At 35.7% G+C, this 16,898-nt stretch overlaps 1 protein-coding gene across 1 annotated transcript in view; it reads right to left on the reverse strand.

The window, feature by feature from the left end:
• Window positions 1-871: 871 nt before the first annotated feature.
• LOC111867122 (cadherin-89D) overlaps window positions 872-16,898 on the reverse strand; it is a 220,428-nt gene continuing 204,401 nt past the window's right edge. Inside the window, exons 16-24 of the mRNA XM_023856657.2 lie at window positions 15,044-16,642; window positions 13,202-13,338; window positions 11,759-11,977; window positions 10,511-10,599; window positions 8,125-8,208; window positions 7,670-7,738; window positions 4,806-5,021; window positions 1,924-2,343; window positions 872-1,445 (exon numbers count right to left, since the gene is read on the reverse strand). Coding sequence (XP_023712425.1) covers window positions 1,166-1,445; window positions 1,924-2,343; window positions 4,806-5,021; window positions 7,670-7,738; window positions 8,125-8,208; window positions 10,511-10,599; window positions 11,759-11,977; window positions 13,202-13,338; window positions 15,044-16,642 — 3,113 coding nt within the window. The 3' untranslated portion in view covers window positions 872-1,165. The remainder of the gene's footprint in view (window positions 1,446-1,923; window positions 2,344-4,805; window positions 5,022-7,669; window positions 7,739-8,124; window positions 8,209-10,510; window positions 10,600-11,758; window positions 11,978-13,201; window positions 13,339-15,043; window positions 16,643-16,898) is intronic.

Here is a 16,898-nt window from a genome sequence, read left to right on the forward strand (position 1 = left end):
ATTTTGTACTCCTTTATGCAGCAAGGAGTGGTAGACAGAGAAGACTGCATAGCATCAGGACAGGAGACATTTGAATATCTTGCTTCACAGTAAAGCAATATTTCTTGTGCATATCCCTTCTTTTGTTTTGATTATTTTGACAGATGAGATTAATTATCTTACTAAAATTCCATGTGCTTGTCCTTCAATTAAGGCAAGGTCACTCATGTCAGACAAAATGAAAGCACCTGCTGTATAGTGTATTCTTGTTCATATTGCCCCATAATTTTTATGACTATATCGTGATATGAAATTCACATCACAAATCATACAAAAACCAAACTACATAAAAGGCATTTCTTAAACAAGAAAGATGATTCACACATAAATTTTAAAAATAAAATTCCCCAGGGAAGAGAATCACTAGATACTGAATTCTTGTACTGTTAAGCAAGTCTTTCAGTAGCAGAAAATGTATTTGGATAGATCAAGCAGATATGTAATTACACAATACATGTATAAAATATTTTATTTATATGCACAATAGGTTAAAATTTTTTGGAAGCAATTACTTTGATTTTTCTGTTGCAGAATAAGTCCAAATGTATTGGGGTTGCTTTATATTTGTAGCAAACATAAAGCTTATATTTATCTCAGCAGCATGGTTTTATTCAAGACTTATAAAGATTGCTTCAATCTAAGACAGATCCTACAACATTGAGAAACAGCCCTTAAGTCTAAGATGAGCAAATCAAATATGGATAGCTGTACATAACCCTCGAAGTGCCAACTTTATTTCCCATGGACTAAAGTCAATTTGCTGCAAAATTCGTGGGCAAAGTAAATTATTCATATAACTGCCCCCACCCCACCCCACCCCAAGACTTAAAATATAGGGAAATAATGCTCTCACAGTGTACCTTGAAAAATATCCAGTATATATCACAAGTTGGTATATCTAGCATTTTTTTTCAAAGGTAAAAATTTTTTACATTTGGCACTTTTAAGGTGAATAGAAAATGAGGCAACTGGTCTTCAAATAATTTGACATTGTAATCATTTACCTAAGGTTTCATTACCACCATCAGTAGTACAGAAATGTGCAATTGGAAATAACACAGAAAATTCCAGTCAAAATGATGACAAAATCATGAAAACCATAGATGCATCACATTTCAGAGAGCTTTCATTCATTTATCAATGGACATACAACTGATCTTTCACTTGCTTTTCGAACCAGAGATGAATTAGTAGTGGCCATGAGTACTAAAGGTTTGTGCTGTTGTTTCATTGGTTGCTGCTGTATGTCAGGTGCTCGATGCACCACATCTCCACTGATGGAGTTGTGACGCGGTCGTCTTCTTGTTGAGACATCGTTACTCCGTCTCATGAGGCTTGTGTGTCGAATGTGACCTCCATTAATGGCGTGTTGGTGGAGAGATTTGAGAGAATCTTCATAACTGCCACTGGTGACATAACATTTAATAAGTCTGAATTCAAATACTGTATGCAGAATTTCATTTACAATGAAAAGTACAGCATAAATTATGTATTAAACACCTGACATGATGTTAAAATTCACATTGCTTTCATTTTGATTATTTACATATTTTCATTCATATGAATTACAAAACTTTTATGAAATGCCAAAATGGCCAAAATTTTGACTCTTTCTTATGGCACATCTGAACAAATGTCGGGGTCTGACAACCAGTGCCTTAAGGATACGCCTTTACTGCAAGAAAAGAAAATGGAGAGTGTGAATTTTCTTGGTTGATGTTAGAGATATGGAAGCAAATTACCGAGAAATACTGCAGACCTTTGCCTCAATGATAGCACTGGCTGTTACCTTCAAGATATAAGTTTAGTCTATGACAATAAAGTAGAGCTTATAAATATTTCTGGTTAATATTATTAGTTTTGCACTTCAAATCGCTTGCTTACTTGCTACTGTCACCAGATGAATGACTGGTGGAATGCCCACAAACACAACGCCCAATACCAGAATCCTGCCCACTGGACTGGAGAGACGTAATGGAGGCCTCCAGGCCAGTTGTGGCAGCTGCTACATTGCTGTTGGAACGCACCGGGCGTAGTTGCTGGCCTACAGAACTGCTATGACGCTGGTGTTCATGCTGTCTGGAGCAGCTTGGATCATGATGCTGATGGAAGTGTGGACCATAAACCATTGACTTGTTGGAGTGTAGATCAACATATGTGTCTGTTGTGTCGCCACACCCAATTCCATCCACATATGAAGCAGGAAATAGGTGAGCCTTTGAAGTAGTTCTTATTACAGGATTTGTTGTGTTGCTAATGTTGAAACCCACTTGAGATTGATAGGATTTATTCCTCTGTTGTCGTCTGAAATAAACGAGATTAGTGAGGCAAACTAGGATATATTACCTTTATCCAGACATGGCTAATGAATCAAAACCTCTAGTGTAATCACAAATTTCCAGAATGAAAGAAGAGAGGAATATAGGTGCATATGGATTTTGGCAAGATCTATATACAATTTCTATTAACTACAGAAATAATCATTCATAACTCAGATGATGAAATTTGTGCTTGGTCTTCTGGCTGTTTGTGACATATGATGGTGTAGATGGATATCAGTGTTTCAGAGGATCCTGTTGCTTCCACCTTCAGGGTCAAAATCGCTGACAAATCTACACAGTGCAACAAGCCAGAAGACCACAATTTAAACTCACTTAACAAGAAAAAACCAGATCTCACAAATGTCTTATTTGTACCTGCTACATGAACCCTAATATTGATCTACAGAGATCAATAAAGTCAGTGAACTCCGTATAATGTTCTGAAACATATTACCTCAAGAATAATTCATCATACAAAAAAATGGTTCTTTGTGGCTAATGCCTCGTCTTATGTTCTTTTTAATTTTCCTGGAAATTTGACAAGGAGTGAGACTGCAAACTGAAGGCTGAAATGGCCATACTGCACATCACATTACCCCCATTCATAGGATGTTGATAGAAATATTGGCCAGATTGAGAATACATTAAATAAATTTTTTCTACCAAGATTTTGGTACATAATTTTCCAAAAAAGTTCTTTCTAAAAATTCAGTTCTTATCTTAGGCCTCTGTGATTAAAAATAACCTTTGGTTTCCAATCCTAGATATGCTCCTTGAAATTGTCACAGAATTTTCAGGAGTATTGGATTTCTATATATTATTGACAGTCCAGTATTATAAACAACACTTGAAGTTCACAATGTTCCAGAAACTGGATCTGTTTCTGCCTTCATGTGAGAGGGGTGAGAAGCACCTACCCTGTTAGGCCCATTAGAAAGAGCTAACCTAGATCACAGGACCGATCAGACCGATCCCACTATTGTTTTGTATTCAGCAACCAACAATGTTATACCAAGGAGCAGTCAGCTCTGTCTGCACAGGTACAAGGTGAAGGTCAGTCATATATGAGAAAATATAGGCAATAGCTTTGCACCATTTTCATTTCATGAATTGTGTTTCATTTTGCATGTAATTCCATTCAAAATGAAATTAATGGTGACAAGATACTGCTTTGTATGATCGCACATTTAATTTCAAATCTTGGTGATTTTTCTACATTCGTCCCAATACAGATTTGGACTGAACAGAGATAAAGTAACAGGAGGTTGGAGAAGACTGCATAATGAGGAGTTTCACATATTGTACTCTTCACCAAGTATACTTATAATTAAAATGATCAAGTCAATGAGGAGATGAGTAGGGAATGTAGCATGAATGGGGTGAAGAGAAATGCATAGGGGATATTGGTGGGAAAGCCAGAAGGAAAGAGACTACTAGGAAGACCAAGACATAGGTCAGTAGATAATATTAAAACTGATCTTAGAGAGACAGGATGCGGTGACATGGACTGGATTGATCTGGTCCAGGATAGGGACCAGTGGAGGGCTCTTGTGAACATGGCAATGAATCTTCAGGTTCCATACAATTTTAGGAAGTTCTTGAGTAGCTGCACAAGAGGCAGCTTCTCAAAAGGGGCTCAGCTCCATGAAGTTAGTTAGCCCCAATACAGTTCAAATGTTTTGTAATTTTCATGGCCAGGTTAAAGGTTCATGAGCTCTGTGATAAAGATGGGAGTCCCAAAATTCTTCTAAAAGTACTGTAGAAAGAATGCTTAATAAACATTATAAAGATTTGTACTTGAATAATAATATGACAACTTTCACATGTGACAAGATGTTTCAAAAAAATATCCTACTTTGTTAAAAAGAACTGCAATTAAACTATTAATAAAAGTGTATATGAATATGTAAAAATTAAGTATATGTGAAATTGCACAGATATGTAAAACCTATTATTTGTGTGACAACAATCACACCTCTTGCACCAGAAATGAAAACAAGGAGTGCAGTTGTTTTTTATTATTGTAGGTATTCCTGTGTGCTGTTTTCATAATCCTAATCTGGCAAGTTGCAGTCAGATGTTTCAGAAGATAATGCTATGTTGTCTCCTGCATTACTTTGTTGACTGTGAGGTCCTAACTTTAGTTCATTTAGCTTATACATAAATATGACACTCTTAACTTTATTGCTACTTTTTGTGTCAGTGTATCAATTATTTTTAACATCTCATGGAATTTCCTAATTATTTCTCTTCTAATAGTATCACATTCTTTTTAAAAATCTGTGAGTTATCTATGTTGTATATAATTATCTCTCACAGATATTCTCTGTTATTCTCTATTCACAGCCTTGCAGTAAACTTCTGTGTGTGTTATGAAAACAGCATTTTAATCAACCCAATTCCAGAATTTATGTTCAGTATATGCTTACATGACATTTCACTTACCTCTGTTTGCTCCTTCGGACACAACCAACACATATCGCAGCTGCCAAAGCCCCCACAAACACAACACAACCAAGTACTACTACACCCACTTCAAGAGAGGAGAGTAAGTAGCGCTGGTTACGTGGCTTAGTGACAACAGGAGCTCCGCTGGCTATCTCAAGAACTCGATAATGTTCCAAGAAACGCTTTATGTCAGACTGTTTCTTATTTAGGACACTGCACAACATAAATCATAATTATATTATGAATATTATTATTCCTTATGAAATGAGAATTATATTATTTCTAGTATTCTGTATTTAATTGTTGCTCTCCTAAATTCTTCCCCAAGTCTGACTGGAAAATGATTATACATATTTTTTTTTAATTCAGTGTGTGAATTACAGAGACACATAAAGTAAGCCCTTGCATGAAATGGATATACTTGGGGAAATAATTGGCAGACACTAGATTATGACTCTCTGAAGTTTACTTGGGACTTGAAAGAATTTCATACACACATTAAATGGTGATAGTAAGGAAAGCAGTTAAACACTGATGTGTTCCTCTGATGACGGTGTCTGAAGACCGAAACATGTAAGGGCATAAATAAATTAAGTAAGAAAAATCTTCACCAGTCACACTAGATGGAACTGTTTAACTTTTCATGATATTATTAGTGTGACGGACCAGAATGAAAAAAAAATCAAAATCAAATGAAAGAAAACATGTTTGAAAGCAAGATGAAATAATTTTCATTCCATACATCCTGTCATATTACAATATGCAACTTCTTTATTAACCGTCACAACACAACAAATATCAAGATCAGTGCCTAGTTTCGGCTCTGCTACATGTTTCGGCTATCAATAACCATCATCAGGCAAATACACGGTTAACATATATACACCACTGAACTGCAGTACTATTGAACTGGATACAGTACTATTAATCATATAAAATACGTGACTTAAAAAATACAATAAATCAGATTATATAAAACAGAAGTTATAGTATAAAAGAAGAATAAAATTTTTAAATTGATGTTTTTTATCATCGAATCAGTCATTGGTCTTGTAATTTCGTTGCGTTCCCATGGACAAATTGGAATATTCTATATTTTTTCTTTTTGTATATAAGATTGTATAGGAGGCTTGTGATGTAGATGTAGTAAATTAATGTTAATTGTTTAGTCGGTGCCTCATCTTACAAAGTATTGTCCATACTGTAGGGAATGTAAACAACGACTGATGAAATAACCTCATTTTCACATCGCTGTCATTAGAGAGCAGCACACACACTACATTTTCTACTGGAATTCACCACATTTGGCCCCATGTGATTTCTACCTGTTCGGAAGGCTCAAGTCAGACTTGCAAGGCATGCGGTTTGTGGACAATGATGCTGTCATCCAGACTGTTCGGGAGTGGATATGCTGCCAACCACAAGCCTTTTTTGAAAAGGGCATCAGGATGCTTCCAGAACGTTGGAAAAAATGGGTTGACTCCAGAGGGGAGTATGTTGAAGACTGACATGTGCAAGTAAGTGTCTGGCAATTATGGCTTTTTAAAAAAAATCAGACCCAGTCATATTTGAACCACCTTGTATAAATTGCCATAGTTGTAGCCTATGAGCAGAATGGATGTAGAAGTAAATAATATGTTTGAGGTGCACATCCTCAGGTTTACCTAATTATGTATGCCAAGTTTCAGCTTTCTAACTCCCTTGGTTTCAGAGTGTTAACAGACAAACCCACACACATTCTCTTTCTATTTATATTGCCATGGGTCGGGTGGAACTTGTGATGAAATGATGGGTTCTATGTAGTTCAGATGATTGCACTTATTAGCACTTCAGTTACACACGTTCTCTCTTAATTACACTTAAATACAGATAAATCAACGGTATCACTGATGTACACACTTTCCAGTTCACCGTTTCACATGCACTAGGATTCTCTGTCTTCATTTTTCATCTCTTAGCAATGGATCCCAACACAGAAACTGTCACTTTAAGTCATTACAAATATTACACATAAAATCTTCCCATCACACCTTAAATCCTCACAGGTAGACCTCCTGTATTCTTCTGTACTCCTGGTTCCACTCGCTCTGTTCACAGACTTCCGCCGCTACTATCTCTCGTAACTACTCAGAACTCAGGACTATGTCACACACATTCACTGTCTCTTCTAGTTCCAACTTGGTCTCTTCTCATGATTCTGCTGTTATTTCTATCTCGTAATTCCAACTGAACTATGACACTCACTTGTAAAGCTGAGGAACAGGCAACACATCACTGTACACACATGTTACTCAACCACCACCTGCTACTGTTGCGTGACATAACAGCACACATGTTGCATAGCAGTGGTCCATCTGCAAACATAGAAAACACTGCTCCTGTTCTGTTGGCCACGTATGTGTTGCAGGTGTTGTCTAGCAACCGCAAATGTTTACAGATTCACTGCCTAGCAACGAGTTTACATGCCACAATATAATATTTAGTTTTAAACAAAAACCGGCTTCTAATCTGGAACAAATTGATGCTATATTTCATTTATTTATTTATTTATAGTTTATTTAAGGAAAGGTTATTCACTCAGAGTATATAATGTCAACCGATTAGATGACTGTGAACAACGAATTTGAAAGGATATCACTATTGAGGCCTTCGCCTGGAGGGACTGAGAAAAATCAAGTGAAACTTCAGTCATGATATTTGATGGCCTAACCAGCTATTTCCCAGACATATGTCAGAAGTGTTATAGCTTGAACCAGCTGACTCACTACCTGATGCTATAGTGGTGACTGAAAATAAATAACAACCCTCACCATAAGGAAAAGTACCACATTACTTCCATATTTCTTTGTTCATCTACTTACTGCTGTAATGTGTCCATATCAATAATAATGTTCATCCTTGGGTCAACAGCATAAAGATATAAGTCAGTCCTGAAAATAAGGAAATTTTATGTTGGTTGAGGAAGTATTACTGCTGAGAGGCAACCACTTTAAAGGAAAGCAATGCTAAACTGAAATCTTTGTATATTAGCAAGTTTTATTATGCTTCTCTTTTCTAACCATTTCATACTCAGAAAATACATCTAATAATAAAATTATAGCAAATGTGATTGATGTGGATGGACAGTGGATTTACCCAAATAAGGGTTTCTAAGTCAGAGATTTAAAGGTGATAAAACCTCCTGTGTTTCAGGGAACTATGAACATGAGCTCTGTTCCCCCTGTCCACTCTATTTCACTTCACCAGTCAAACTGTAGAGCACCTTCTTAGTTCAGTGAGATATGAGCTGAAAATTTACAAGTTATTTTGAACTTACGCGCTACCCTCATCAAAGTCTCGTTCCACATGGGGCTCAATTTTTCTGACTCGTACATCTAGACCAGTCACATTGTAGAGAGCACTGTTGGGAAAATGTAACTAAATTAGAAACAAAAGTGGTCACACACACATTTACTGACTACAAATATGCTGCATAGTTTTCAGATTAATTCTTGGCCTTTGGATTAAAATATTAGGCATTCACATAGTAAGTAATCTTTATTTTTATATTTAGATGATAACAATAATTTATAGTGACACCTTGTGTGGAAGATTGATTGTAATACTAAACTGGCTTTATTATATAGTCATTAGATGAAAAAATTGAATGTGTAAAGTGTAGAGTTCCACATAGCAATTCATAATTAGTGTAAAGCCACAGCACTTACTTCCTCATACACATGATACATGTAGACAGGCATACAGACAGGCAAATGACATTTTGAAAACTGCATGTTCTTATTCAGCGACGCTGAAAGCATTTAAATCTGTCAAAATTAAGAGACAGATTTTTCATTATCACATTTTCTCATGTTATGTATATGAGAAAGTAAAAACTGAACATTACGTTAAGTAATAACAATCAGTTTTGGGTAGAATTGTTAAAGCCTAGTTTCCTCCTACACTAATTTTTGGTTCTATAAATCTTGTGCTGTGCATGTTTTATTTAGAGGGCATAAATATAAAAACCATAATGAAATTTAATTGAATTTGGCTCATGAGTTAGCATACTGAACTCAAGGTGTAGATGGTCATAAGATTTAATTCTTGTGTTGTCAGAGTTTTATTTCTTGCAATTTTAGATGCAGCCATCTTTCATTATTTTTTGAAGAACTTATTACGTTAGTACTGATTTTGTTTATGTAAATCTTGATATGATTCTCTTATTTTACATTCTCTATATTATATGGTTTATGGATGAATTCATAATTGTGCTTACTTTACTGTCTGACAAGTGATCTAAGTTAATGTCATAACCCTAATTTATATTGTGCATGAACTGCAAATTGTGAGGTTTAAATATTTTATTAAAGAAATAGATTTTCCCGGACTTGGCCCAGTAAAGGCTGGTTTCAGTTTATTTTTAAAATATGACCTTAGTGATTCATGCTAACATGATTTTTATCCTATCAGCATATGCAAAATATTCTGTCTTCTGTGAAATAATGCTGTGTTGCCAACTGAAAGTCAATTAATTACATGACATTAACACCGCTATTTTCTAACCCGCCTTTGCTTGTATTGGCGCAGTAGGAATGGTGCTATCCCTGCTACACCTGTTTCTACCTTAGGACAGTGTATGATGGCTACTGGAAGTTGTCCTCACAGATCAAACTAAGGAAGATCGGTATAGGTACGGGAAACTAGCTGGGTCGGTTTGCATGAGTCTCAGGGTAGCGATGCCGAAGAAAGCGTTTTTCTGAGAGTTGAGCCAATTGACGTTTATTCACCTGCTAATTCACCACACTGTTAAATTAATGTATTCTTAGCTTTAAGTTACAGCGTTACACTATCGGCTAGCTATGTCTCGGAGCATGCAAGGGTCACGTCCGTTCATTTCAGAATATTGTGAAAGTCTCTCCTTTGTGGAATGGCTTGCACCCCCACGCCGGGAATTCGAAAGATGGTGTTGACATATACATTTTCATCCCATCTTCCGTAGGAAGCTTGAACGAGGCAACCCAATCATACTGGCCCTCATTCACAGGCAATTGTAACAAGCTCTGACCTGTCCTTTTAGGCGCGTCCGGTTCCCTGTACCCGAGCTAAATTTATGACTGATCGTAAATGTCATAACTCCGGACTTCTTGTTTCTGCCAGAATCTAGAAATTTTCAACATAAACACCGTATTGCATGTCCCAGACGATGAAATACGATATTATAGATCACAATACATTTCCAGTAATATCGAAACATAAGACTTTTGAAATTAAAATTACCGAGAATTAATTAGAAATAAATTTCATCGTCATCTATAATCATCCAAATAAATAAGGGCTCAGAATGATCAGCATCAACATAATACCTCAGAAGATACAACTCTTCATAACTGCTGTGAAAATCTCAAATGTTACAATGTACATTAAGTTACGCATAAAATCTTTAAACATAAACCAAATTTCTGTGAGGTTTTTATAGGAGGGTGGACTGTTTCTATGTGGTTTCTCCTGTTATATGAAAATCATAGTGTTTGCTAAAAAATGTAGGACATATATATACAAACACACACACAAATTTAAACTATCTTAAAACATATAATATCTGGAAAAATATGAATAAATGAGATATGTAAGGCACATAAATCTAACAAACATGCAGACATAATTATGTCATCATTCTGTTATAAGTATATGAAATTTTGGTACAATCTGATTTCACTCACTTGGTTATATTTTCCATGTCTTTTTCAACTGTTGTTGGCTTGGAACCCATAACCATCACAAGCTGCTTTTCTTCATCAAGTACATACACCTGGGAATTGAAACAAAAGTATTTCCACTTTGTTTCGCAGTGTGGTGTAATAAATACTGGAATTCTATTACAGACGAAATTTCACTGCTATTGATGACATTTATTTCTCTTGTAAAGACGACATGAATATTGAACTGTTGAGTATGGGATACATAAAATTCCAGAGACGCTCATATGACCTTTCATCTATGGCTTACTATTTGATGTGGAATTTATTTCACCATAAATTTTTAAGATGATAGTGTCAGTGTGGCAAATGGAAACGAACAGTAGGACTTAGAAAAATTGAGAACTTCTAAAGTCCAGTTGTACAGAAGAGAAACTTACAGAATGCTTGAATTCATTTAAACTCAAATTAAAAATAAATTTCAGCAAAACTAAAAAAGAAACACATAATAAACAATATCCTACTAGTTTCAACAAGACTCCAGCCAAAATCATGGAACCAGAAACCAGAGCTTCTTCAGGTGTTTTAGGAAATCATGAGTTAACCAAAAATGTAAGCATCTTTGCCAAAAACACAGAGTCGCCTGTCACACTGTTAGACCCACAAAGCTGACCGGAACAAAGAAACTGATCTCTCATGATGGAAATATAAACTGTTCAATGGGAACTCCCAGACTGTGAGGTACCAATCTTCTTTCATAGAATAAGTGTACCGAATGAATCACTGACACTAGAGCACTTAAAACACAGTGTACAGAGAGATATATAGTGCATTAAAAATTTTGAAGAAATTAATGGGAAATCTGTTCATCTATAAACTCTTCAATGTGTTGTAGTTGGAATCTAACATTTTAATGACATTTGAATTACATTATTTTTCATATAATTAGCTTGTAAACTTCATTTATCTGTGCTGGTAATTGTGAAAATAAATACTAATACCAGTGTATTTAAAACTTCTATTACTTGTTATGAAACTGTACCAGGGCATAAACCATGTGAAAATGGAGTTAGGACTAGCCAGTAATGTAGATATCCTCTGAAACACTAACTCTTCCTGCACATGGCTAATTGCCTGAAGAAGACTCCATAAAATGTACATATCTATTTGCCAAACTTCCGGCCCTTTTTATTTATTTTCAATTGAAATGAGTTTATAACTTTCTCTGCAACCTGCATATAAACAATTTATAAAATGCCTGTTGACACTTACAAAGACATTTGTGATTGCTGACTTTCCATCATCTGCACCTCTTCTATCTGTGGCTTTTACATCAAAGCCATACACACGACCAGCATCATATGCAAAACTAACAATACTGCGAACCTGCCCGGTGATGGGATCAATGACAAACTTGCGGGACTCATCATCTACCCTTCCCAAGATCTGGTATCGTATGTCTGCATTGAGTCCTTCATCGGGATCAGTAGCCTGTAACACAATCATTACGTGAATCATTTGCTGCAACAATAATGGAGAGTTGGATTAAAATATGTATTTATTTATGTATAGTTTTGTGATGAGAGTGTCAGTATCTCAGATTGTATAGTGTCAAATTGTAGGGTGGTTACTTAATAATAAATTGGAAAAAACGTGGAATGAAACTGGCATGGCCAAATGGAGAGAGCCTAGCAACTGTATAGAGGGACTGAGGAAAACCATACAAATCAAAGGTCGGGAATTTTGTGATCAAACCAAAATTTGAACCAGGCTCTCTTGAATAAAAATTAAGAGTGCTCTTTCATTATCCAACTGGCTTGGTAATTTTTAAATAATATTTAAGTACTTAATTTTTCTAATTTTCATTCCATACAATAAATTCTACAATTTGTGATGTGGAGTTCAGCATGTGGATATTAATGTTAACCTTTGCATGCTTGGTTATAAATTTTATTGAAATAATCTGTTGTGTCCTAACACTATTATGCAAGAAGGTCAAACAGTAATGCCATAAATCTTACTCCTCTGACTTTCACAGGCATTCTTCATCAACTACGTAATTTGAATAAGATTGCCAGACCAGTTAGTGTGCATTTTAACACTTTATAGTACAATGGTTATTATATATACTACCTGCTTAAACACTAAGAAACTCTGCAGTTTGTCCGGCGAGCTTATTTGTGTTTTGTAGGAATCTCAGAATAAGAAGTGATCATTTCCACTAAACAATCATCTGGATTTTCAACAGTGTGTTTTCTTTGAGATAGAAAACATAGTTTTAAACATTATATACATATGAACTTCATGCCCTTGGGTGTTAAAAGTATGGACAAAGAGTAAAGTAATACAAATATGGAAAAGTTCCTTTTTTTTTTTTGGAACATAATTTTCTAATGCAAAGACATGAAATGAAAACACATGAGTTTATACTACTTATATCCAAATACTGAACCTTATGAAAGCATTAATTTAACGAATAGTATACAAATATAATGCCAAAATATCAGCATAATCAGTGATTGAATGCTCTTTTTCATTGGCTCAACTGACTAGGGACCTTTCTCGTCTTATACTCAAGACAGAAATAGATGCAATTTTCAAAACATTGTGTTTGAAAGAAAATGGAGACAACTGACAGTGTCCAAACCAATAGTCATGCTTACTATAACCCACAATCATCAGAAACTTGTAGGCCTCTCTTGAAGCGTAGCTTACCTGTAGTCTAACTATCTGGTATCCATAAGTGGCTGTGGTTGGTATGGCTGCTACAATTGGACGTCCATTTATTATAAATCTTGGGGCATTATCATTTACATCCTTTATACGAACTATAATTCTGATCTCATTGGGAGCTGAAATTTTGAAATAAAATTATCAGATAATCTCAACTTCAAAATTAAACACACATATACGTAATTTATGTGCAGTTTGTAAATAAATATTTTACCTGTAGCAAAACCTAAGTGTGCAATGAAAATTTGAACACTTCAGATAAGATAAAGAGGAGAAACTGAGCACAAAATTCTTTATCAGAGTTAAAAGGGAAGTGTTTAGACTGGGTTAGCACGTAAAGAGCACATAGAGAACAAGGATACTGAGAAGGACATTAAAATTAAAATTTAAAGGAAAAAGACCTGTGTGATGACGCATAACAAGCTGGTTCAGCCAGGGACTGGATGACATCAGGAAGAGAGAAAAGAACTAGCAAGAAATCAAGAAGAAATGGTTGTGGGAACAATAAAGATTTGTTGTCCTTTAGCATTGATACATAAAAACAGAAATGACTCTCCAAGACCAAGAAATGACTTGTACAATTCTTTACTCTCTTAATTATACCTCCTATACACATTTTTAAAGTAACAATTTTGAGAAGTGTAATTTCCTTAGACAGCTTGCAGGTGACTGAAGTAGACTAATTTACATTTATTTTTATACCTTGTGAATTTGATGGCAGAAACCAATCCAGCAATCAGTTCTGTATAGCTTTTTAAATTCTGAATAAATGGATTGAAAGTATTTCTCTTAGTTTATATTATTTTAAAATTAAGTTTTATAATGAATTATTGACTGACTGTTGATCATACTGGTCCTTTCTATTTACAGCATTTTTGAGAAATATAAATGAAGAACACCATTATTGCATCACGCTAATGGAAACACACAACTGCTTTTAATAGTTTCTCATTGTTATTTCCTTATATTAATGTGAATATTTACCAGTGATATAGTGACACAGATTATGGGTACTCCTCCCTGTGGTCATCATTTTCTGGATACTGGCCAAGAAATGCCGGTATAATTATTGATTTTGTTATTACAAAATATTTCAAGTAAAAATTCATCAATTTTAGTTTCAGTTCAGTTTAAGATGACCCTCTACCCCTCCCAAAATATTAGGATTATAAGATCAGGGAAGATACGATTGCTGGGGCATGTAGCATGGATAGATGTGAAGGGAAATGCATACAAAGTTTTGGGTAAGAAAACCGTAAGGAGACCATTTGGAAGACCCAGACATAGATGAATGGGTGCATGTTGACTGGATTCATCTGGCACAGGATAGGGGACTAGTGGCATGCCCCTGTGAACATGATAATCAGCCTTCACAAAATGCTGAGAATTTATTGACTAGCAAAGCAATTATCAATTTCTGCTTTATGGACTTAGTTAGTTGAGTACATGACAGTGATTAGGGATTGAAGATGAGTCATAGGGATGCAGAAATTGAGGGTCTCACAGCAGTAATTATGAAGAGTTCTACCTTCTGGGATATAACAGTTTGCAGAAAATTCAATTGACATTCTAATTGCCTGATGTCTGCTTCTTGTTGGTTTCTTGTCTGTCTTATCCTTTGACCCTGAAGATGGAAGCGATATGTTCCTGTGGTACATCAGTTGACTTTTAATGGAGTACATGGCATTATAACCTAGAAGATAGAACTCCCCAGCTTATAGGGATGTTGGTAAAAGTACACAAACATTTTTCCACTTATCTACATGATACTTAGAGGCATATACATGAATGTTGTTAACTGACATTTCTACCAACTGTGCTCACCAAGGTCAGCCAGTCTTCCTGCAGCCATTGGGTACAATATCACAGGCAATCCACGGCTTCTTTTTGCTACTTCTGCCCTCACCTTCAGACTGTACCTTGCTTGTTTTTCTCTGTCTGGACTACATACCATGTACAAGGTACCATTGCTTGATGATATTTTAAATGTATCACTTCCTGGAGATGGCACAATACTATACTTCAGACTTTGCACTTTGTAGGTTTCTGTGACATTTAAAACTAGCAGCGACAGAGGAACCACTGAGTTCTCCTCAACCTCCACCTCATAGTAACGGTGTGCAAACATTGGCTCTCTTAATTCTTCTACCTCCTCTGGAACATCTATTAGCCTGACAATCAGAAGTGCTACAGAGCTTAGGCTAGGGTTTCCCAGGTCTGAAGCAACAACTGTTATGTTATATAAGTTCTGAGCCTCATAGTTTAGTTTTCCAATTGTCATTACCGTGCCATCCTTGGAGTCAATGGAAAATAAGTTTTCACCATTTTGATTTGGGTGAGGGATATTGAACAGTAGTAGCCCATTTCCATTTCCAGGGAAGTCAGAATCATTTGCAGAGAGTTTCGTAACCACCGTACCTGGTGAACTATTTTCAGGCACTGATGCATAGTACACTGGTACGGGCAGAGATGATTCAGAAAAATTGTAATAATAAGTTTCATTACCTTGAATTTGGGAAGGAATCTCTATTACTTTGTCATAGTCATAAAATGTTGGGGCATTATCATTTACGTCCAGTATATGAATTTCAACATCAACCATGCTGCGTTTTTGATTATTTACTGGACCACTGTCTCGTGCTGTGACTTGGAAGGTATATGAATCACGAGCTTCACGATCTGTCTCGCCAGTAACAGTCAAAATCCCGCCATTTTCAGATATTCTAAAGGGAAACACTGCCACATCATCTTGTTCATTCTGAAGGATGCCATAAATTAATTTTGCATTATTTCCATAGTCTGCATCTGTTGCTTCGATAGTGCCCACAATTCTTCCAGAGTGAAAACCTTCTTCCAAATCAAAATTGTACCATGATTTTTTGAAGACTGGAGCATGATCATTAACATCCTTCACATGAATTCTGACTGTCATATTATCCATTAGGCCACCACCATCAGTTGCCGTTATATTCAAGAAGAAGTCTGTTTCTGGAAGTAAAGTCCGTGCTACCAAAACTTCACCATTCTGTGATTGAACTGTAAAGTAGTTTTTGGCAGAATGTCTCTGAGTTGGATAATGTGACTCTGTTGTTAACTTGTAAGTAACTGTAGAATTAATTCCCGCATCTCTGTCACCTGCAAGTACACGCAAGATAGCTGTTCCTACTGGAGTGTTCTCCAAGATTGAAACTACAGGTGGCAAATTACGATGTTCTGTGAAATTCATTGTTATAACAGATTCTGTATGGCGGAGATCTGAACTGGTTATACTTATGTTTCTATATTGTTCTTGGGTGGTGGAAGCAGCAGACTGTGTGATTTCCACATCTTGATCATGGAGTACGACCATCTGCCAGAATCTTGGAGGATTATCATTCAAATCATCAATATGAATCAAGAGCTTTGCTTCAGATTTTAAGTTACCTGGAAGAAAGAAAACAGAAATGACATCTATTACATTTAATTATGGTAAAAATATGTGCAAATATTTTAACACATACCATAGAATTATAATTTTGGGGGGGGTCTTGGTAGATGAATGGACTAACAACTGTAACCACTTACTTACTTTATTATATTTAAGCATCCTGTTGCACTCTATATGATAAATAATATAAACTCCGTCTCAAGTGCAAACAATATATTTTGTGTCTTTGATCTTGCTTCCCCACACTACATG

The sequence above is a fragment of the Cryptotermes secundus genome, unplaced genomic scaffold, assembly GCF_002891405.2.
Source record: "Cryptotermes secundus unplaced genomic scaffold, Csec_1.0 scaffold334, whole genome shotgun sequence".
Lineage (NCBI taxonomy): Eukaryota > Metazoa > Arthropoda > Insecta > Blattodea > Kalotermitidae > Cryptotermes > Cryptotermes secundus.